The sequence below is a fragment of the Rhinatrema bivittatum genome, chromosome 2 (genome assembly GCF_901001135.1).
Source record: "Rhinatrema bivittatum chromosome 2, aRhiBiv1.1, whole genome shotgun sequence".
Classification (NCBI taxonomy): Eukaryota; Metazoa; Chordata; class Amphibia; order Gymnophiona; family Rhinatrematidae; genus Rhinatrema; species Rhinatrema bivittatum.
Window position 1 is genome coordinate 661,074,234 of NC_042616.1, and position 16,992 is coordinate 661,091,225.

Here is a 16,992-nt window from a genome sequence, read left to right on the forward strand (position 1 = left end):
AAATTGTGAGAAACAGGCAGTTCTGCTGGCACGCAATCCTTTCCAAGGCTACGCTTCCTTTCCTTTTTCCTGAGATTTGGTGAAAGGGTTGGGGGCGGGGAGGAGGTTAGGGGAGGTTAGGGGAGGAAGGCAGGATTCAGGATGAATGGGACAGAGTCACATGGACACAAGCTTTTGATTAATGTCCAAATGCTTGTGGTGCCTTCACACCACATATTACAGACCTGCCAGCAAAATCAGACTGCTCCTCCATGTCCTAAAAAACAGGGGGGAAAAGGAATTTATTTATACTCCATTTCAACTCAAACTACTTCTTCAGCTGGGCAATTTAACAGACCTGGAGAATAGCTTAAATGCACGCACACTCAAACACACATATAGAAAGGAGAAGATAAATTAAAACAAAAAAGAAAAAGAAAGCATGCAGTTTAAAGGCTCCTTCTGAACTTGTTGCAGGAAACGGCAAAATAACTTTTCCCACTGGAACTGACTTCTCTTTAAAACAGCCGGAGTAGAAGAGCCCCGGAGTAACTTCAGCAAAACTCTAAATGCCTTTCTTTTTCTAAGCGGGAAACTAGAAAGGATACAGCTGTATATGCGTCTTCTAAAATGACAGAAGAAAGCAAAGCTGAAAGCAAAGGAGAAACTGGAAAGGATTTAGAAAAGCAGCTTCGCCTGAGGGTCTGTGTTTTAAATGAACTTCTGAAGACTGAAAGAGACTATGTGGGGTCTTTGGAGTTTCTTGTGTCGGTGAGTTTGCAAGGGGGTGAGCTTGTCCTTATTAGAAGCTAATGAGACAGTAACTGTTATTTTGGGGGGAGGTGGGGGGGACGCTGAACTCAATAAACTAGAGAAACCATACTTTTAAGGTATGGCAGTATGAAGTGGCAAAAGAAGAGAAAATAATGTGGACAGGGAGAGAGTTAGAAGGACAAGCTAGAAGAGTTACTCCGTGCATTGATTCAGATGAAGATTATTGAACTGCCCAGGGTATAAAGAATTGTTAAATAATACACAGCGAGTGCATGTACATGGGAGACAGTGTGGGATCCTTTAACTCTTTAATTTACTGAGTCTCTGGGATAAATAATGGCAAAATGATTTATGCCAGCAGTGACTGCAAGCACACATTGTAGTGTCGTATTGTATTTTTTTTGTAAAGATTTGAAATGTTATATATGGCACTTAGCCTGCAGAATAGCAGTTTTGGAAAACATCATAGAAACAAAAAGTTAGTAAAATGCTGTTCTGAGACAGCTTGGAACCTACAGTGAAAGTGTTAAATGGTAAAACAGGACTGTGCATTTTCTGACCAGTAGATGTGTCTTGTCTTGGAAAATTATTTCACTAACAACCAAAGGAGCTTTGCATTTCTGAATTAGGAGCTTGGAGAAAGGATGGCTGGGGGGTCTCTTTACCCAAAGTTCACATTCCTTTCTTCCCTGTTGCTTGACCTTTATTTAATTTTGCACCTACACATTCATGATAGCACTTTAAGAAATCTGCTTTTTAGTATAGGAATGTGCACTCCCTCCGTGACTTGCTTTTTGCTTTCATAACTCTACAAGTGTAAGTTGATGAGGTGCTTGTAAACTTGGAGTCCTTCAGTCTCAGCCTTATTCAATTAAGACTTTTTTTCCCCCATAGCAGAAAAAGAAGGCAAAAGTCCTTTTTGAAATAAGACCTGCTATTTCCAGGGGCTTGACTTCACTTTTCAGATAACATGGCACAGACTACAGTCATTCTATTTCCGGCGATCTCTGAAACAGTATTCTGGTAGGGGGTAACAGAGAGCAAAGGGATTTGATTTGCAGCATCTGTTAGACATTAAAACCACATGATATAATCACCCCATCCGCAAATATTTGTTTTCATCTTTCCATATTGTCTACTTTCTGTCATGTTTTGTGCTTTCGTTTTAAAGTTAAATCTGGTGACACAAATATATTAAATGACCTTGCAAGAATATTTACTATTTCTGTTGCTTTTAAACCAAGCCTAGTTGTATATACAAATACTTATTTTATAACAGCTCAAATTTTCAAAGGAGACTTATGCTTTGAACATTCATGGATTTTTCCTGTAGGCGCAAATCCATCCCCTGGAATGCCTTTTGCTCGTTCTGGAAAAAGTTTGTGCAAATGGGGTTTCTTGTAGACCTTTAACATGCGCATCTCCTAATTGATTTTCAAAGCGAAACTTGCAGGGATAAAACAGGGTTTTATGCACATAGGTCACTTTGAAAATCAAGTCTTAGGTGTATTGTAAAGTGGCAGGACAGTTATTTATGTGGGACCTAATCAAAGGATTGCCATGGAGGGCAGGACAGTCCCTATTGTTCACTACCTTCTTGCTCTAGGCTTCTTTGCAGTTTTAATCTGCAGCGACATTTGCAGCGTCCCCCCATCCTTCTCATCAGTCTGAAGGGAAATATCTCAAACAGCAGACTTCCTGCTCTTGCTTGATGAAATGTGCAGAGATGGACTGATGTTTGGATTTGAGCCAAACAGGTCAGGGACTTTAGAGGAAAGCAAAGGAAGTTGTTTTTCTTCTTCTTTTGTTTTGTTTTGTTTTTTCTTTTTACCATGAATTTAGTTGGTTGATAAAATCTGATTGAGGAATGGAGTCTAAAAATAACCTGCTTATCCTACCTGGATTGTTTCCCCCCCACCCCCTTTTTTCCCCCTGGTTTCCAAGCAAATAAATAAAGCTACTTCTGGAGATCTGTAAACTTGTCATGGTTGAAGTTTCCTCTTTTGATGACAGATTCCAGAGGGAAGTACTGTAGCAGCTATGCACTTCTTGCAGATAAGGATCATTTGGCCCATCTTGTTTGCCTGGTTGCCCATGCCATCACTGCCCTATCTAAGATATCTCCAAACTGTTATTCTCCTTGCGCTGAAATTATATCAGGACACTGACTCCCAAAGGGTTACTCCTTTGCGCTGAAACTACACCAAATTTTGAGGTCTAAAGCATATGAATACCGCATAAAACTAAGTGTCCCTCCTGATGCAGCCGCGTTTGGCGAAACACGGGAATGTGTCAGGGGACCCCTCTTGCTGAAATCTGTGATACTTTAAGCAATGGAGAATGCCGCTATGATATAATAAAGAGTTGACTTCATGGAATTTGAACTGTGGGACTGATTTAATACTTCTGCATTCCCCTGGTTGATTGGATTCATATAAGTTTGACCATCTACACTGTCCTAGCTCTGGCTATCACTCTTCCTTACCCATTTTACCACTCACTCTTAAGTTTTTCCAAATGGATAAAGGTCATTAGCTGAGAAACATAAGGATTGGTACTGTTTAACGTATTCATAAATGATCTGGAAAATAGATTGGGTGAGGTGATCAGATTTGCAAATGACATGTAATTATTAAAAGTTGTGAAAACAGCAACCAATTGTGTGGAACTACAGAGACCAGAAGACTGGGCATCTGAATGGCTGATAAAGTATAATATGAAAAAAGTGCAAATTGCTGCACATAGGGAAATATAATCCTAACAATAGGTGCGCAATGCTGGGCTCTGTATTGCAAGACAGTGACACCACCCAGGAAAAGGACCTTGGTGGCCTTGTGGACAATATATTAAAATCCTTAGCTAATTGTACAGTGGCAGTCAAAAAACCAAACAGGATCCTAGGAGATGGCATCCTGAAGGGAGCCATGATTGAGCGATGTTCCTACCCTCTGTTCGGTGCTGATTTCCCTTTACTGCCAAGCCACCTAAACGCAAGGGCAAAGTGAAGGTTTTTTCCCCTCTATTCCTACTCACTTTGTGGAGCAGCCGCTGATTACCACCTACATGGCCCCAGGAGCTGAGGAAGTCGGGGAGGTGAACCCTGCTATGGATCCGGATGGAGGAGCACCGACCTCACCTGGGGCGAGGTTTCCCTCAGCCCCCCCTATCCCCCGACACTAGACTGCTGCCGGCTTGGAGGGAATTGTCTTTGGGTGTGCTGCAGATGTCGCTGACAGATGATGTCAAAATTTCAACGCCACAGGATTCTCAGAGTGATTTAGGAGGCAGCGTTTGAGCGTCTTCGCAGTCAGGGAAGGAAGGAGAATCCCCAGCGATTGTGTCTTCAGATTGTGGGGGCCCCTCGATGTCTTCTCCTTCTGATGGAGCCCTCATAACACTGGGGGAGCTTAATATTTCTCTGACACATTGAACATACTGTAGGAGCTTACTGCTGGATTATCAGTCACTATTAAATCTTGCAATAGAAAGATGGATTTGCTTACTAATTCTTGAGACTCAAAAATTAAAATTCATGAGGAATCTTTGCAATCCTTAAAATCCACTGTTGATGAGATGGAAGGAGACATTCAGGAAATTTGTGGGTTTAAAGAGACAACTATCAAGGATAGAAATGCTTTATCTTGAAGGGTTGAGCTCCTAGAAAATTGGAACTGTCATCTGAATCTCAGACTAATTAATTTTCCCAGAACTATGGGAGAACACCCTCTATTCACATTTAAAAGATATCTTCAGGAGGTTCTTCTTATTCCTGAGACTGAATTTCCTTCTATAAATAAAGTTTACTTTCTGCCTACTTCTTCACCGGAAAGGCATCCACTAGTGGACTCTGGTGGACTACCTTAGATATGGAGAACCTTACTACTTTTCTTGAAACTTCGGGGTTTGAAATCATAGATCGTCCTACTTTACTTGTTTCCTTGATAGTTGAACAAGGTATTAGTAAGCTAATGTCTCATTATTTTTGTCACTTAAATTCTCCTTTTTATGGATCTGACTTACATATGTTTCCTGATATTTCTAAGATAACACAGAAAAGGAGAAAAGGATTTCTTTCAATGATACAGGAAACTGTAATGACCGTTGGCTGCGGGCAGCCTTGGCCAATGCAACTCACATCCTGCCATGCCTGGCCCTCCACTCTGGCCATCCATTGTTGCCACGCTATTCCTGGCCCTCCTGGCTCCACATGGCGACTGGGATGCCGCCGGCCCACACTCTGACTCCAGGTCTTCCTATGCGCGTGCGCACGTCATCTGTTCTCTATGTAAAGGGCTAATAGCAGGAATCCCTGGGCTGTCCCTGACTGATGACATCATTACCTTGGGATATTTAAGCACCTCCTTTGGCCTATGCAAACTGACTTGGCAACGAGTTCCTTCGCCTCACTGGTGCTTGTTCCTGTCTCTCCAGACCCGTGGTTCCTGCCTTGGGTCTCCATCTGCTGATCTGGATTCTGGCTCGGGTACCCGCTTCTCGGGGGCCTGCTTGTGCTTCCTTTGGGAGACCTGGTCTCCAGGCTTCCCCGCTCCTCAGGGTAGCTCCTGCTCCCTCACTAGAGATCCTGCCGACTCGCTTCTCCGCTCCACGGGGTAGTCTCTTCCATATCACACTGGAGACTTTGACTCTACACTTTCCTGCTCCTCGGGGAAGCCTCTACATCACTTCAACAGAGACTTTGACTCTATGCTTCCCTGTTCCTCGGGGCAGTCTCTATGTCACTACACCAGTGGCTTTATTCTGCGCTTCCCCACTCCCGGGGCAGCCCCTTTGTCATCATAGCAGAGACTCTGTTGCTACACTGTCCTGCTCCTCGGGGCAGTCTCTGCATCACTCCTTCAGAGATCCTGTCTCTGCGTTCCCCGCTCCTTAGGGCCTGCCTAGTGCACCTCTGCCTTGGAGGTTCCTTCTCTGGTACATCGTATTTTCAGTCCTGCCTAAGTACTGTGACCCCTCTGAACTGTGCCTCTCCGTCCCGCTCCTCGAGGTGCCTCATAGTATATCTCAGTGCAGGTACCGCGATCACGTGGCAGTGATGCAGGACATTCTCACTCTACTGAACTATAGTCATGTCCCTGCTACAGCTGACCTCGTCTCCGACGGTGAGGTCCTATTGGGCCCTACCCCTCAGGTAGCATCAATCTCCACCTCGGGCCAAGGGTCCATGAATCCCATGAATCCTAACAGAAACTATTTCCTTAGATGCAACTTTTCTTTTAAGATACCCTTGCAAATGTATTGTTAAAAGAAATAGCAATTGATTCATTTTCTTCACTCCAGAACAGTTGTGAGTTTTCTTGATTCTAGAACCCAGCTGCAGCGATAATAATGGTCTTATGTTCTAGAAGTTACATGTTTGCAGCTCTATCGACAGGATTATGCCTTTTCTTCTAATTTGTTTCTCTTTTTAATTCTCTCCTCAAATGTAATGCCTTCTTTTTTTCTGTATTATAACAATGTAATACGCCAATTTATTGTTATTTCCTCGACTATTTTTTTATGTTTTTTTCTTTCATACTTGGCTCATAGAATATTTCATTTCTTACTTGATGTCAGACTTGTATGCATTGAAAATTGAATAAACAAAAAAAAAAGCAAACAGAATGTTAGGAAAGATCCAGAAAAGCAATGGATAATACAACAGAAAATATCATATTGCCTTTGCATTGATCCGTAGTGTGATCTCACCTGCGAGTACTATGTGCAGTTCCAGTTGCACCATCTCAAAAAGACATCGCAGAACTAGTAAAGGTGCAGAGGAGGGCAAAAAAAATAAATAAAAAATGATGAAGGGGGATGGAACAGTTCCCTATTATGAGAGGTCACACAGGTTAGGACTTCAGCTCAGAATAGAGATGACTGAGAGAGGGAATGATAGAAGTTTATAAAATCATAATTGGATAAAATGATTAAATAAAGGCTAAAAACATAAGAAATTGCCATACTGGGTAAGACCAAAGGTCCATCAAGCCCAGCATTCTGTTTCCAACAGAGGCTAAACCAGGCCAAAGAACCTGGCAAGTACTCAAACAGCAAGAAGATCCCATGCTACTGATGCCAGTAATAGCAGAGGCTATTCCCTAAGTCAGCTTGGTTAATAGCAGTTAGTGGACTTCTCCTCCAAGAACTTATCCAAACCTTTTTTCAACCCAGCTGCACTAACTGCACTAACCACATCCCCTTGGGTAAATCCATGTTTTATCTTTTCAAATAATACTACACAAGGGGACACGCCATGAAACTAACAACACCAGATTTGAAACAAATTATAGAAAATACTTTTAAATTCAATGAACAATCAAGCTATGGAATCTGTTGCCAGAAGATGTGGTCAAAATGATTAGCACAGCGAGGTTTAAAAGAGGTTTGGAAAGATGTTAGATGAAATGTCCATAAAACATTATTATCCAGGTAGACTAGATTAAGCTATTGCTATCCCTAGGAGTAATAATAAGAAATACATTTACCTTTTGTATTCCATCGGGTACGTGTGATCCGGAAGGCCACTGTCGTAGACAGGTTGCTGGGCTTAACAGACCTTGGTCTGACCCAGCATAACATTTCTTATGTTCTTATGGCTATCTCTTAGCTGCCAGCCATAAAAATTTGACCTCTTGCATGACACCACTCTTTCTCCTTTTTGCTGAGACATGATACCATATAGAAAAAGATTTAAATGTGAGCTAAAACATGGCTATTCAAAAATACTTATAACCTAACTCAAAACATCAGAAAGCAGAGAGCTACAAAAAACTAGGGCAAGAGATACTAATTGAAGCATGAGGAATAAATTTAGCAAGAAAATGTAAGAATCATTTCAATGTACTGACTAAAATGTGAAATTTGTTACATTATTTTATTTTCTGTACTTCTCGTCAATGTCCTAGATCTTTAGTCAAATATATTGGAAAATTTAATTTGATAGATACTAATGCCTGTTTATGAATACTACTTCTGTAACCAGTCTTTATTTGTTGATCTATAGTTATGAATGTTACTTTTGTAAACCGTTGTGATCTTGACATGGGACGATGGTATAGAAAATGTCTCAATAAAAAAATAAAAATCCTGAAGCATATGCTAGGAAACTTGCCACTTTCCCCAATTACATCTGAGAATGAACAAAACCCCTGTCACCACTGCATAATGGTTGACTTTGCGTCTTGGAGCTTGAGGTAGATATACCATAGCTTTGTACAAATCAGTTTTCTCATCACCTTTTTTGATCTTTTCATTTTATTTTATTTATTTAAAATTATTTATATCTCCAAACTGAGGTGGGTAACATTCATAAAATAACATATAAAACAGCACTTGACTCAAAAATGGATATCTGGCCCTAGAAGCTAGGTCCAATGTATGCCCACATCAGTAAACTGTCCCTCTGTAAAACAGGAGCATCATCTCAACCAGCCACTGATTATAAGAACATAAGAAATTGCCATGCTGGGTCAGACCAAAGGTTCATTAAACTCAGCATCCTGTTTCCAACAGAGGCCAAACCAGGCCACAAGAATTACCCAAACACTAAGAAAATCCCATGCCACTGATGCAATTAATAGCAGAGGCTATTCCCTAAGTAAATTTGATTAATAGCCGTTAATGAACTTCTCCTCCAAGAACATATCCAATCCTTTTTTGAACCCAGCTACACTAACTGCACTAACCACATCCTCTGGCAACAAATTCCAGAGCTTAATTGTGCGTTGAGTGTAAAACAATTTTCTCTGATTAGTCTTAAATGTGCTACTTGCTAACTTCATGGAATGCCCCCTAGTCCTTCTATTGTTCGAAAGTGTAAATAACCAATTCACATCAACCCGTTCAAGACCTCTTATGATCTTAAAGACCTCTATCATATCCCCCCTCAGCCATCTCTTCTCCAAGCTGAACAGCCCTAACCTCTTCAGCCTTTCCTCATAGGGGAGCTGTTCCATCCCCTTTATCATTTTGGTTGCCCTTCTCTGTACCTTCTCTATCACAACTATATCTTTTTTGAGATGCGGCGACCAGAATTGTACACAGTATTCCAGGTGCGGTCTCACCATGGAGCGATATAGAGGCATTATGACATTTTCCGTTTTATTAACCATTCCCTTCCTAATAATTCCTAACATTCTGTTTGCTTCTTTGACTGCTGCAGCACACTGAGCCGACGATATTAAAGTATTATCCACTCTGATGCCTAGATCTTTTTCCTGGGTGCTAGCTCTTAATATGGAACGTAACATCGTGTAACTAAAGCAAGGATTATTTTTCCCTATATGCAACACCTTGCACTTGTCCACATTAATTTTCATCTGCCATTTGGATGCCCAATCTTCCAGTCTTGCAAGGTCCTCCTGTAATGTATCACAATCCGCTTGTGATTTAACTACTCTGAATAATTTTGTATCATCCGCAAATTTGATAACCTCACTCGTCGTATTCCTTTCCAGATCATTTATATAAATATTGAAAAGCACCGGTCCAAGTACAGATCCCTGAGGCACTCCACTGTTTACCCTTTCCCACTGAGAAAATTGACCATTTAATCCTACTCTGTTTCCTGTCTTTTAGCCAGTTTGTAATCCACGAAAGGACATTACCTCCTATCCCATGACTTTTTAGTTTTCTTAGAAGCCTCTCATGAGGGATTTTGTCAAACACCTTCTGAAAATCCAAATACACTACATCTACTGGTTCACCTTTATCCACATGTTTATTAACCCCTTCAAAAAAATGAAGCAGATTTGTTAGGCAAGACTTCCCTTGGGTAAATCCATGTTGACTGTGATCCATTAAACCATGTCTTTCTATATGCTCTACGATTTTGATCTTGAGAATAGTTTCCACTATATTTCCTGGCACTGAAGTCAGGCTCACTGGTCTATAGTTACCCGGATCGCCCCTGAAGCCTTTTTTAAATATTGGGGTTACATTGGCCACCCTCCAGTCTTCAGGTACAATGGATGATTTTAATGATAGGTTACAAATTTTAATTAATAGATCAGAAATTTCATTTTTTAGTTCCTTCAATACCCTAGGATGGCATATCTTTCTCATGTCATTTGAAACAGCAAGGTCTTTAGCTCTTTATTCATTTAATACATTTTTATACTGTTTTTATACTGTTTCTTTGATGAAGCCATCCAAAGCTGTGAACAGCAATAAAATAAATTCAATACAATTTCAACATATACTACATGAAATAAAAACAAAACTAAATTACAACGAAAGTAGGATACAAAACTTAACTCTATCTATCATATGTACATTTATTAAAGAAAACAGTTTCATTGCTATGTCACCCTCTGGTCAAAAAACATTTGCCCATGTCTCAGCCTCCCAACTAACTCTGCAGACCATCTACTCTAAATCTAATCAGCATATGAATACATAGCCCCAATGTGAAATCATCAGCCATAAATACATATTTCCAGATTTATGACCTTTTATCTATCCCAGACCAGCACCAATCAACCACTGAAAGTTAAGTAATTCCTAGAAAAAACCCACATCTTTAGTTTCTTTCTAAAAGACAAGGAGTTAAATTCAGATTTTATATCTATTCAGCAGGCGTTCCATAATGAGGTGCTGCAACAAATAGAGTACAATCTCAAAAATGGGCTCCCTGCATGTATTTCACTGAAAGACTATCCAACCCTGCCTTCTAACATGTTCTCAGTGCCCATCGTGGAATTTGGAGATGCCCAATGGGCTGTGAGCGGAGCCCATCCGGCTTGCGACCAAAGTTGAGCGAGGTCTGATGGTGGGCTGTGAGTAGAACACATTCTGCTCACACAAAGATCAGGGCTGCAAAAGTCAGCTGGCTTCGAGTGGAGTCCATCCCACTTATTGTGAATATCAGCAGGCCCAGTGGCAGAGACCTAGCATGCGAGGCAAGAAAGTCTGCAAGCCTGTATGAGAGAGAGGAATTGTGCATGTGAGGGTGACTGTATGAGTGTGAGAGAGGGAGCCTGTGTGAGGGAGTGTATATGTGAGGAAAGATTGTGAGGAAGTGTGTATGTGGGTATGGGATTAGGTTCCTGTATGTGTGAATGAAGATGTGTGTGAGAGAGAGATTGTGTGTGTGTGTGTGAAGGAGGGTTTGTGTTTGTGTGTGAGAGAGGAAGCCTGTGTACAAGCAGATGTGTAGGTGTATGTGTGTGAGAGAGAGGTAACCCGTGTGTGGATGTATGAGAGAGAGAGAGGTAACCTGTGTGAGGATGTATGAGAGAGAGAGAGAGGTAGCCTTTGTGAGGAGGTGTGTGTATGAGAAAGAGAGGAGACTTGTGTCAGAGAGAGAGAGTTTGTGTGTGTGTGTGTATGTATGTGCAAGAGAGAAAGGGAGCCTGTGTAAAAGCGTGGGTGTGTATGAGAGAGAGAGGGAGCCTGTGTGAGGGGATATACATGTGTGTGTGCAAGAGAGAGATGGATCCTGTGTGTGTGTGTATGTGTGTGTCTATGAGAAAGAGAGGAAGCTTGTGTGAGAGTGTGTGTGTGTGTGTATATATGTGTGTGTGTGTGTGAGAGAGCGAGAGGGAGCTTGTGTGAGGGTGTGTGTGTGTGTGCGCGCCACAGAGAGATGGAGCCTGTGTGATGGAAGGGTGTGAGAGAAGGACAAAGGAAGCCTGTTTGAAGGGGTGTATGTGTGAGAGAGTGGGACAGAGCCTATGTAATGGTGTGAGTGTGTGTATGTGTTTATGAGAGGGACAGAGTGAACCTGTGCAAGGGGCTGTATAAGAGAGGGGGTCAAACTATGGGACTGAAGGGCTGGGGGGTAGAAGTAGAGTGGAAGAAGTTGAGCTTGGGGGGGGGGGGGGGGGCGAGAGAGATAGTGAAGGATGAGTTGAGGCCTGAGAGGGTAGAGTGAAAGAGATCTGACCAGGGGAACAGGGAGAGAGGTTGAAGGGATACTTTTATAGTGTACTTCTAGGGGAATTCTGCTGAAAATATTTACAACTCTGCATATTTGAGTAATAACTTTTCTATATTACATTTTAAATTAATTACTCAAAGACTGGATGCAGAATTTTGTAGAATTTTAATTTTTTGTGTGCAGAACTTTCAATTTTTTGTGCACAGAATTCCCCCAGGAGTAACTAGTGTCTGCATGACTTTCTTACAAGTTTGTAAGTTTATTTATCATACATACACGTTCAGCAAACTTGATGTAGATCCTGCCCTTTCTCCTAGATGACAGGGGCTCATAAGGGAGGTCATGGGCCAGAGCAGCACCCAGGATCCCAGGTTCTTTCTGCACAGAGGGGAAATGAACAGTCTTTTAATGCTGATAGGATTTTTTAGAGGTCCTTTGCAAAAGCTCCAGTATTAAGATTAAAGCACACAACACCTTTGTCAGTGCTGTTCAAAAATAAACTTCTTTACTGTTGACTTAGGGTCACAAAGCCACGGTAAATGATACATGGGGAAATATACCGTGGCAACAAAAGCCCCACTAAACAATGCACAATGGCAACACTGGGACTATAGGGCTGAAATTGCTTAAAGGGTCCACGCGATCTGAGTAAGCCCCTCCATCCCTGACATTAGTAAAAAAGCTCCAGGGGTCTACATATACCCCCTATACCATTCCCCTCCATCCCTGGAGGCAGCCAATGTAGCCAAAAGAAACTCCACATAACCTTTTGACAACTGGTGCAAGTTCTGCCCCAAACCCCCAACTCCCCCCTTTAATAAAAAAATATGGCCCCTGGAGGCCAGAAGGCAGGGTTCCAGGGCCGGTGGAACCACTAGGCGAACTAGGCCTGGGCCTAGAGCTCTGACCATTAGGGGGCATGAGCCATGTGGGGCTGAAAGTGGCAGCACTCAAGAGGAGAGGAGATTTGGTGGCACGACGAGGGGGCAGTGTGACAAGGGGGGGGGGGGGGGGGTGATGCGAGGCAGAAGGAGCCTAGGGTGCCTAATCCCCTTGCACCAGCCCTTCAGGGTTCCCCACTTTTCACTCTAGCCCACTCCCGGAACCCCGTCACACACAAAATGCTCTCTGTTGGACTAGTGGATTACCCCATTTCCCCTGATGGATTAGTGGTCTAGTGGACCTAGCCCAACCTCCAGACTTGAAGAGTGTCATTGGTGGTCCAGTAATAGAAGCAAAGGCCTGGTGGTGCTATTTTGGACAATGGCCACTAGGCCCAGAGGCTAAGAGTGATCTGGCCTCCACTGGACAACCAATTTCATATTTTCGAGTAAGGGAGGCTGTGGGAGTGGGATGTGGGGTCCACTATAGACCAGGGATCTGTTTGTGTGTAAGGGGTTGGGAGATGGGTTGGCCTACTAGACCATGAGGGAGCATTTTGTATGTGAGAGGGAGGTCCCCATTTATCCCAGAGGCTAAATGATGTAGACAAAGAAAAAAAAAAAACACTTGTGTTGAATGGGGAAACTGACAAGAGCAATGATTAACCTAAGAATAAAATACAGAAATGATTTAAAAAAAAAAAAAATAATTCCTTTGCAGAATGGGTGGATTGCGTGGGTCTTTTTCAAAACGGTAGGTGACAGGAGAAGGCCCATTTTTGTAGCTGGACTTGCAGGGGAATGCTAAGTAAGTGAACTGCCAAAAAAGTAGGCTATGATGCTCTAAAAGGGTGAGAAGAAGTATATAGATCAATCAATGCACACAAATACAAATGGTCATTGAAATGAAATGCCTTAAAGGCTAGCATCAAACATTTGTACTAAATCCACCAAAGAAGAGGGTATCAGAGTAACTTGGACAGTGCAGGGCTAGGTTGCTCTCTCTTACTACTACCTGAAAGAACTCTGGCGGGAGGATTTCAAATAAGGTGAAGATATTGTATGGCTTTAGTCAGAAGCCCTGATAATAGACTATTACAGTAATCCAGATCAGTCATAATCACCTCTGGGATCACTGAGGCCAGATCAGTAGAATCTAGATAAGACGGTAATTGTTTAATAAATTTCAACAGAAAGTAAGTACTTTTGGAAATATTGGCTATATATTCATCCAGCTGTCCACCTGTATTAATTAATTGTAATTCCAAAGTGACACACAGAAATGCTAGGTGATTGTATAACCACCTTTTAAAGTTAAGGAATGTTTTATAGATTCCCAGAAAAGTGGCCCAACCACATAAGTTCTATTTATTCACATTTCAACAGTTTATTCCTTAAAAGCCAATTCCAAACTTCCTCCAGGCCCGTAAAGGGATATCTGCTGCCTGAATACAAGGAATAGCCAACAGATTATCATCAGCATCCCAGGTCTTTGAAGAGAGTTGTTAGAGAGCAGAGATATAATTAAAAGGTAATGAGAAAAAAAATAATAGACGCTGGAGGTTATGATCGATAATCACCCAGAACTGCAGACTGATTGAGTACAACCATTCAAAAATGAACAGGAATTATGACTCTGAAACCAAAAGATTTCCAGAGCTGGGTTATTATGGGGTGGTCCGCAGTCTCAAGGGCAACACCAAGATCAAGAACTATCCATGCAGTGGGAGTGGACTGTTGAGTACAAAATATTGAGTCAAAGACACCATTACCTCAACCAAGTTGTGAAGACTCCTAAAGTATGCTTAATGCATTCATTTTCAGACAAGGCTGCAGTTTTTCACTCCTCCTTGAATTTCAGGAAATCATTCCCTGCAGCCACACTTTCCTGTCCTTAGAGGTTTCCATACCTAGTTCAACAACCGGGCCCTCTCATTTCTTTTACATATCTCACTCCCCCCCTCCTCTTACCACTGCTATCTGTATCTATCTCAGTCGTGCTTACATTCTGCCACAGCATCTACCCTTATCTTAGCAAAGCAGAATTTCATCATAAAATACCATTAATATTTGGAGGAGTAGTGGTCGCGTTCTTAGAGCAGTGGTTTTCAAACACAGCCCTCAGCACATATCCACTCAGTCAGTCTGGTTTTCAAGATATCTACTATGAATATGCATGAGATAGATCTGCATGCAATGGAGGCAGTGCCTGCAAATCTATCTAATGCATATTCACTGTAATTATGAATATGCATTACATAGAATTTGGGGCACTAGAGGAGGAGAAGAGAAAATGATTATTTATGGAAAATGTAAAAAAATTAGAACGCTTTAATAATAATGTTCTTATTAGGGATGTGCAGAGCAAAATTTTATGTTCATATTTTTTATGTCCGAAAGGGGGTCCCACTTGCGGCCAATATGGACATAAAAAAAATCCAATGAGTTGGGTATATGTACATATGTGCAAAAAAAAAATTAAACCCCCTCACCCTCCTTAATCCCCCCCCCAGACTTACCACAACTCCCTGGTGATCGAGCGAGGAGTGAGGACGTCATTTCTGCAATCCTTGGCGAGAAGCATGTGACGTCGGTGGCACGTCGAGTGACGCGGCGTCACGTGATTCCCGGCTAGTTCGCGCCGGACGGCTCGTTCGGCCCAAAAAGAACTTTTGGCCAGCTTGGGGGGGCCTCCTGACCCCCTCAAGCTGGCCAAAAGTTCTTTTTGGGCCGAACGAGCCGTCCGGCGCGAACTTGCCGGGAATCACGTGACGTCGGCGTCACGTGATTCCCGGCTTGTTCGCGCCGAACGAGCCGTCCGGCGCGAACTTGCCGGGAATCACGTGACGTCGCGTCTGAGTGACGCGGCGCCACGTGATTCCCAGCTCGTTCGCGCCGGACGGCTCATTCGGCCCAAAAAGAACTTTTGGCCAGCTTGGGGGGGTCAGGAGGCCCCCCCAAGCTGGCCAAAAGTTCTTTTTGGGCCGAACGAGCCGTCCGGCGCGAACGAGCCGGGAATCACGTGACGCCGGCGTCACTCGACGTGCCGCCGACGTCACATGCTTCTCGCCAAGGATTGCAGAAATGGCGTCCTCACTCCTCGCTCCATCACCAGGGAGTTGTGGTAAGTCGGGGGGGGGGGGGGATTAAGGAGGGTGAGGGGGTTTATATTTTTATTTTGGCTCAACAATCGCGATTTCCCACATATCGAACATATCTATGTTCGATATGTGGGAAATCCGATCGTTTATGTCGAATCAATTTTTTAAGTAAAAAAAAAATATGAGTTGCGTTTTACTAATGCGGTCAATCCGAATGCACACCCCTAGTTCTTATTACTAGTCCCCATTCTCTTCATCTTCACATTACCAGTTATTCTGTCTTCTGTTATATATATAATCCCCTGATCTGAGCATCAAGGTTTTCTTCCTCTTATCCAGCCATCTCCACTCTGTCAAAGCATTTCATCCTCACCTCTGTTATCACATCTCCACCTCTCTTCTCTGTATTCTTCTGCTCCACCTCATTCTCTCAGCTGGGAATATCAATCCCAATCCTGGCCCTCCAAGGCAACTTTCATCCATCTATGCATATCAAATCCATATCCCTCAAATCCCTATCCCCTTCTTCTCTTCCTCTGCTATCCCTTTCTCGTGTTCCCTGTGGAATGCCTACTCTATTTCCAACTGGCTTGTCTAAATTCATGATTTGCATTTTCTCTCATTCTCTTCATCTTCCCTTCTTGGCTTTCTCTTGAGTATTCTACTTTAGTCCTGATCTTTGTCATGAAAGTTATCTTTTCTCCCATATACCTCTCACTGTAGTGATGGTACTGGGCTGCTGCTCTCCCCCACCTGTAAGTTTCAATCCTTTTTGCCTCTTCAATCCCACTCCTTTTCTTCCTTTGAGGCCCTCTCCATCTGCTTATTCACCCCACTGCATCTCCTGGTAGCTGATATTTATCACCCCCCCCCCCCCCCACACACACACACACACTTTATAAATCCTCCGCCTTTCTCATTGACTTTGACACTTGGCTTTCCTTCTTTCTTGAGCTATCTTCTCTTTTCCTTTTTTCTTGGGGATTTTAACCTCCATGTCAATGACACCTCTGACTTTTATGCCTCAAAATGTCTTATATTAACCTTCTCATTTGTTCTCCAGTTCTGCTCTACTGCCTTTACGCATCAGCATGGCTACTGCTTTGACCTAGTCCTTTTTTCCAATTGTTGTATCTCAGACTTCCCAACCTCAGTTCTTCACTTCTCAGACCATCATTTGAAAACTTTCAAACTAAAATCCCTCCTCCACAGTCTCATCCAGACACCATCAATATCTTCAGGAATCTCCAGGCTTCTCCACTACTTTTCATGTCTCCTCTCTTCTACTACATTGAGTTAGTTAATGAGGCAGTTTCTTTTTATAAAACCATGTTCTCTTCTCCTTTAGACATCTTGATTCTCCTCTTACCTGTCTTGT

General features: G+C 42.6%; 1 protein-coding gene across 1 annotated transcript in view; it reads left to right on the forward strand.

The window, feature by feature from the left end:
• The first annotated feature begins 226 nt into the window (after positions 1-226).
• Positions 227-16,992, forward strand: part of PREX2 (phosphatidylinositol-3,4,5-trisphosphate dependent Rac exchange factor 2) — a 922,406-nt gene continuing 905,640 nt past the window's right edge. The window contains exon 1 of the mRNA XM_029591436.1: positions 227-750. Within this exon, the coding sequence (XP_029447296.1) occupies positions 610-750 (141 nt within the window). The 5' untranslated portion in view covers positions 227-609. The remainder of the gene's footprint in view (positions 751-16,992) is intronic.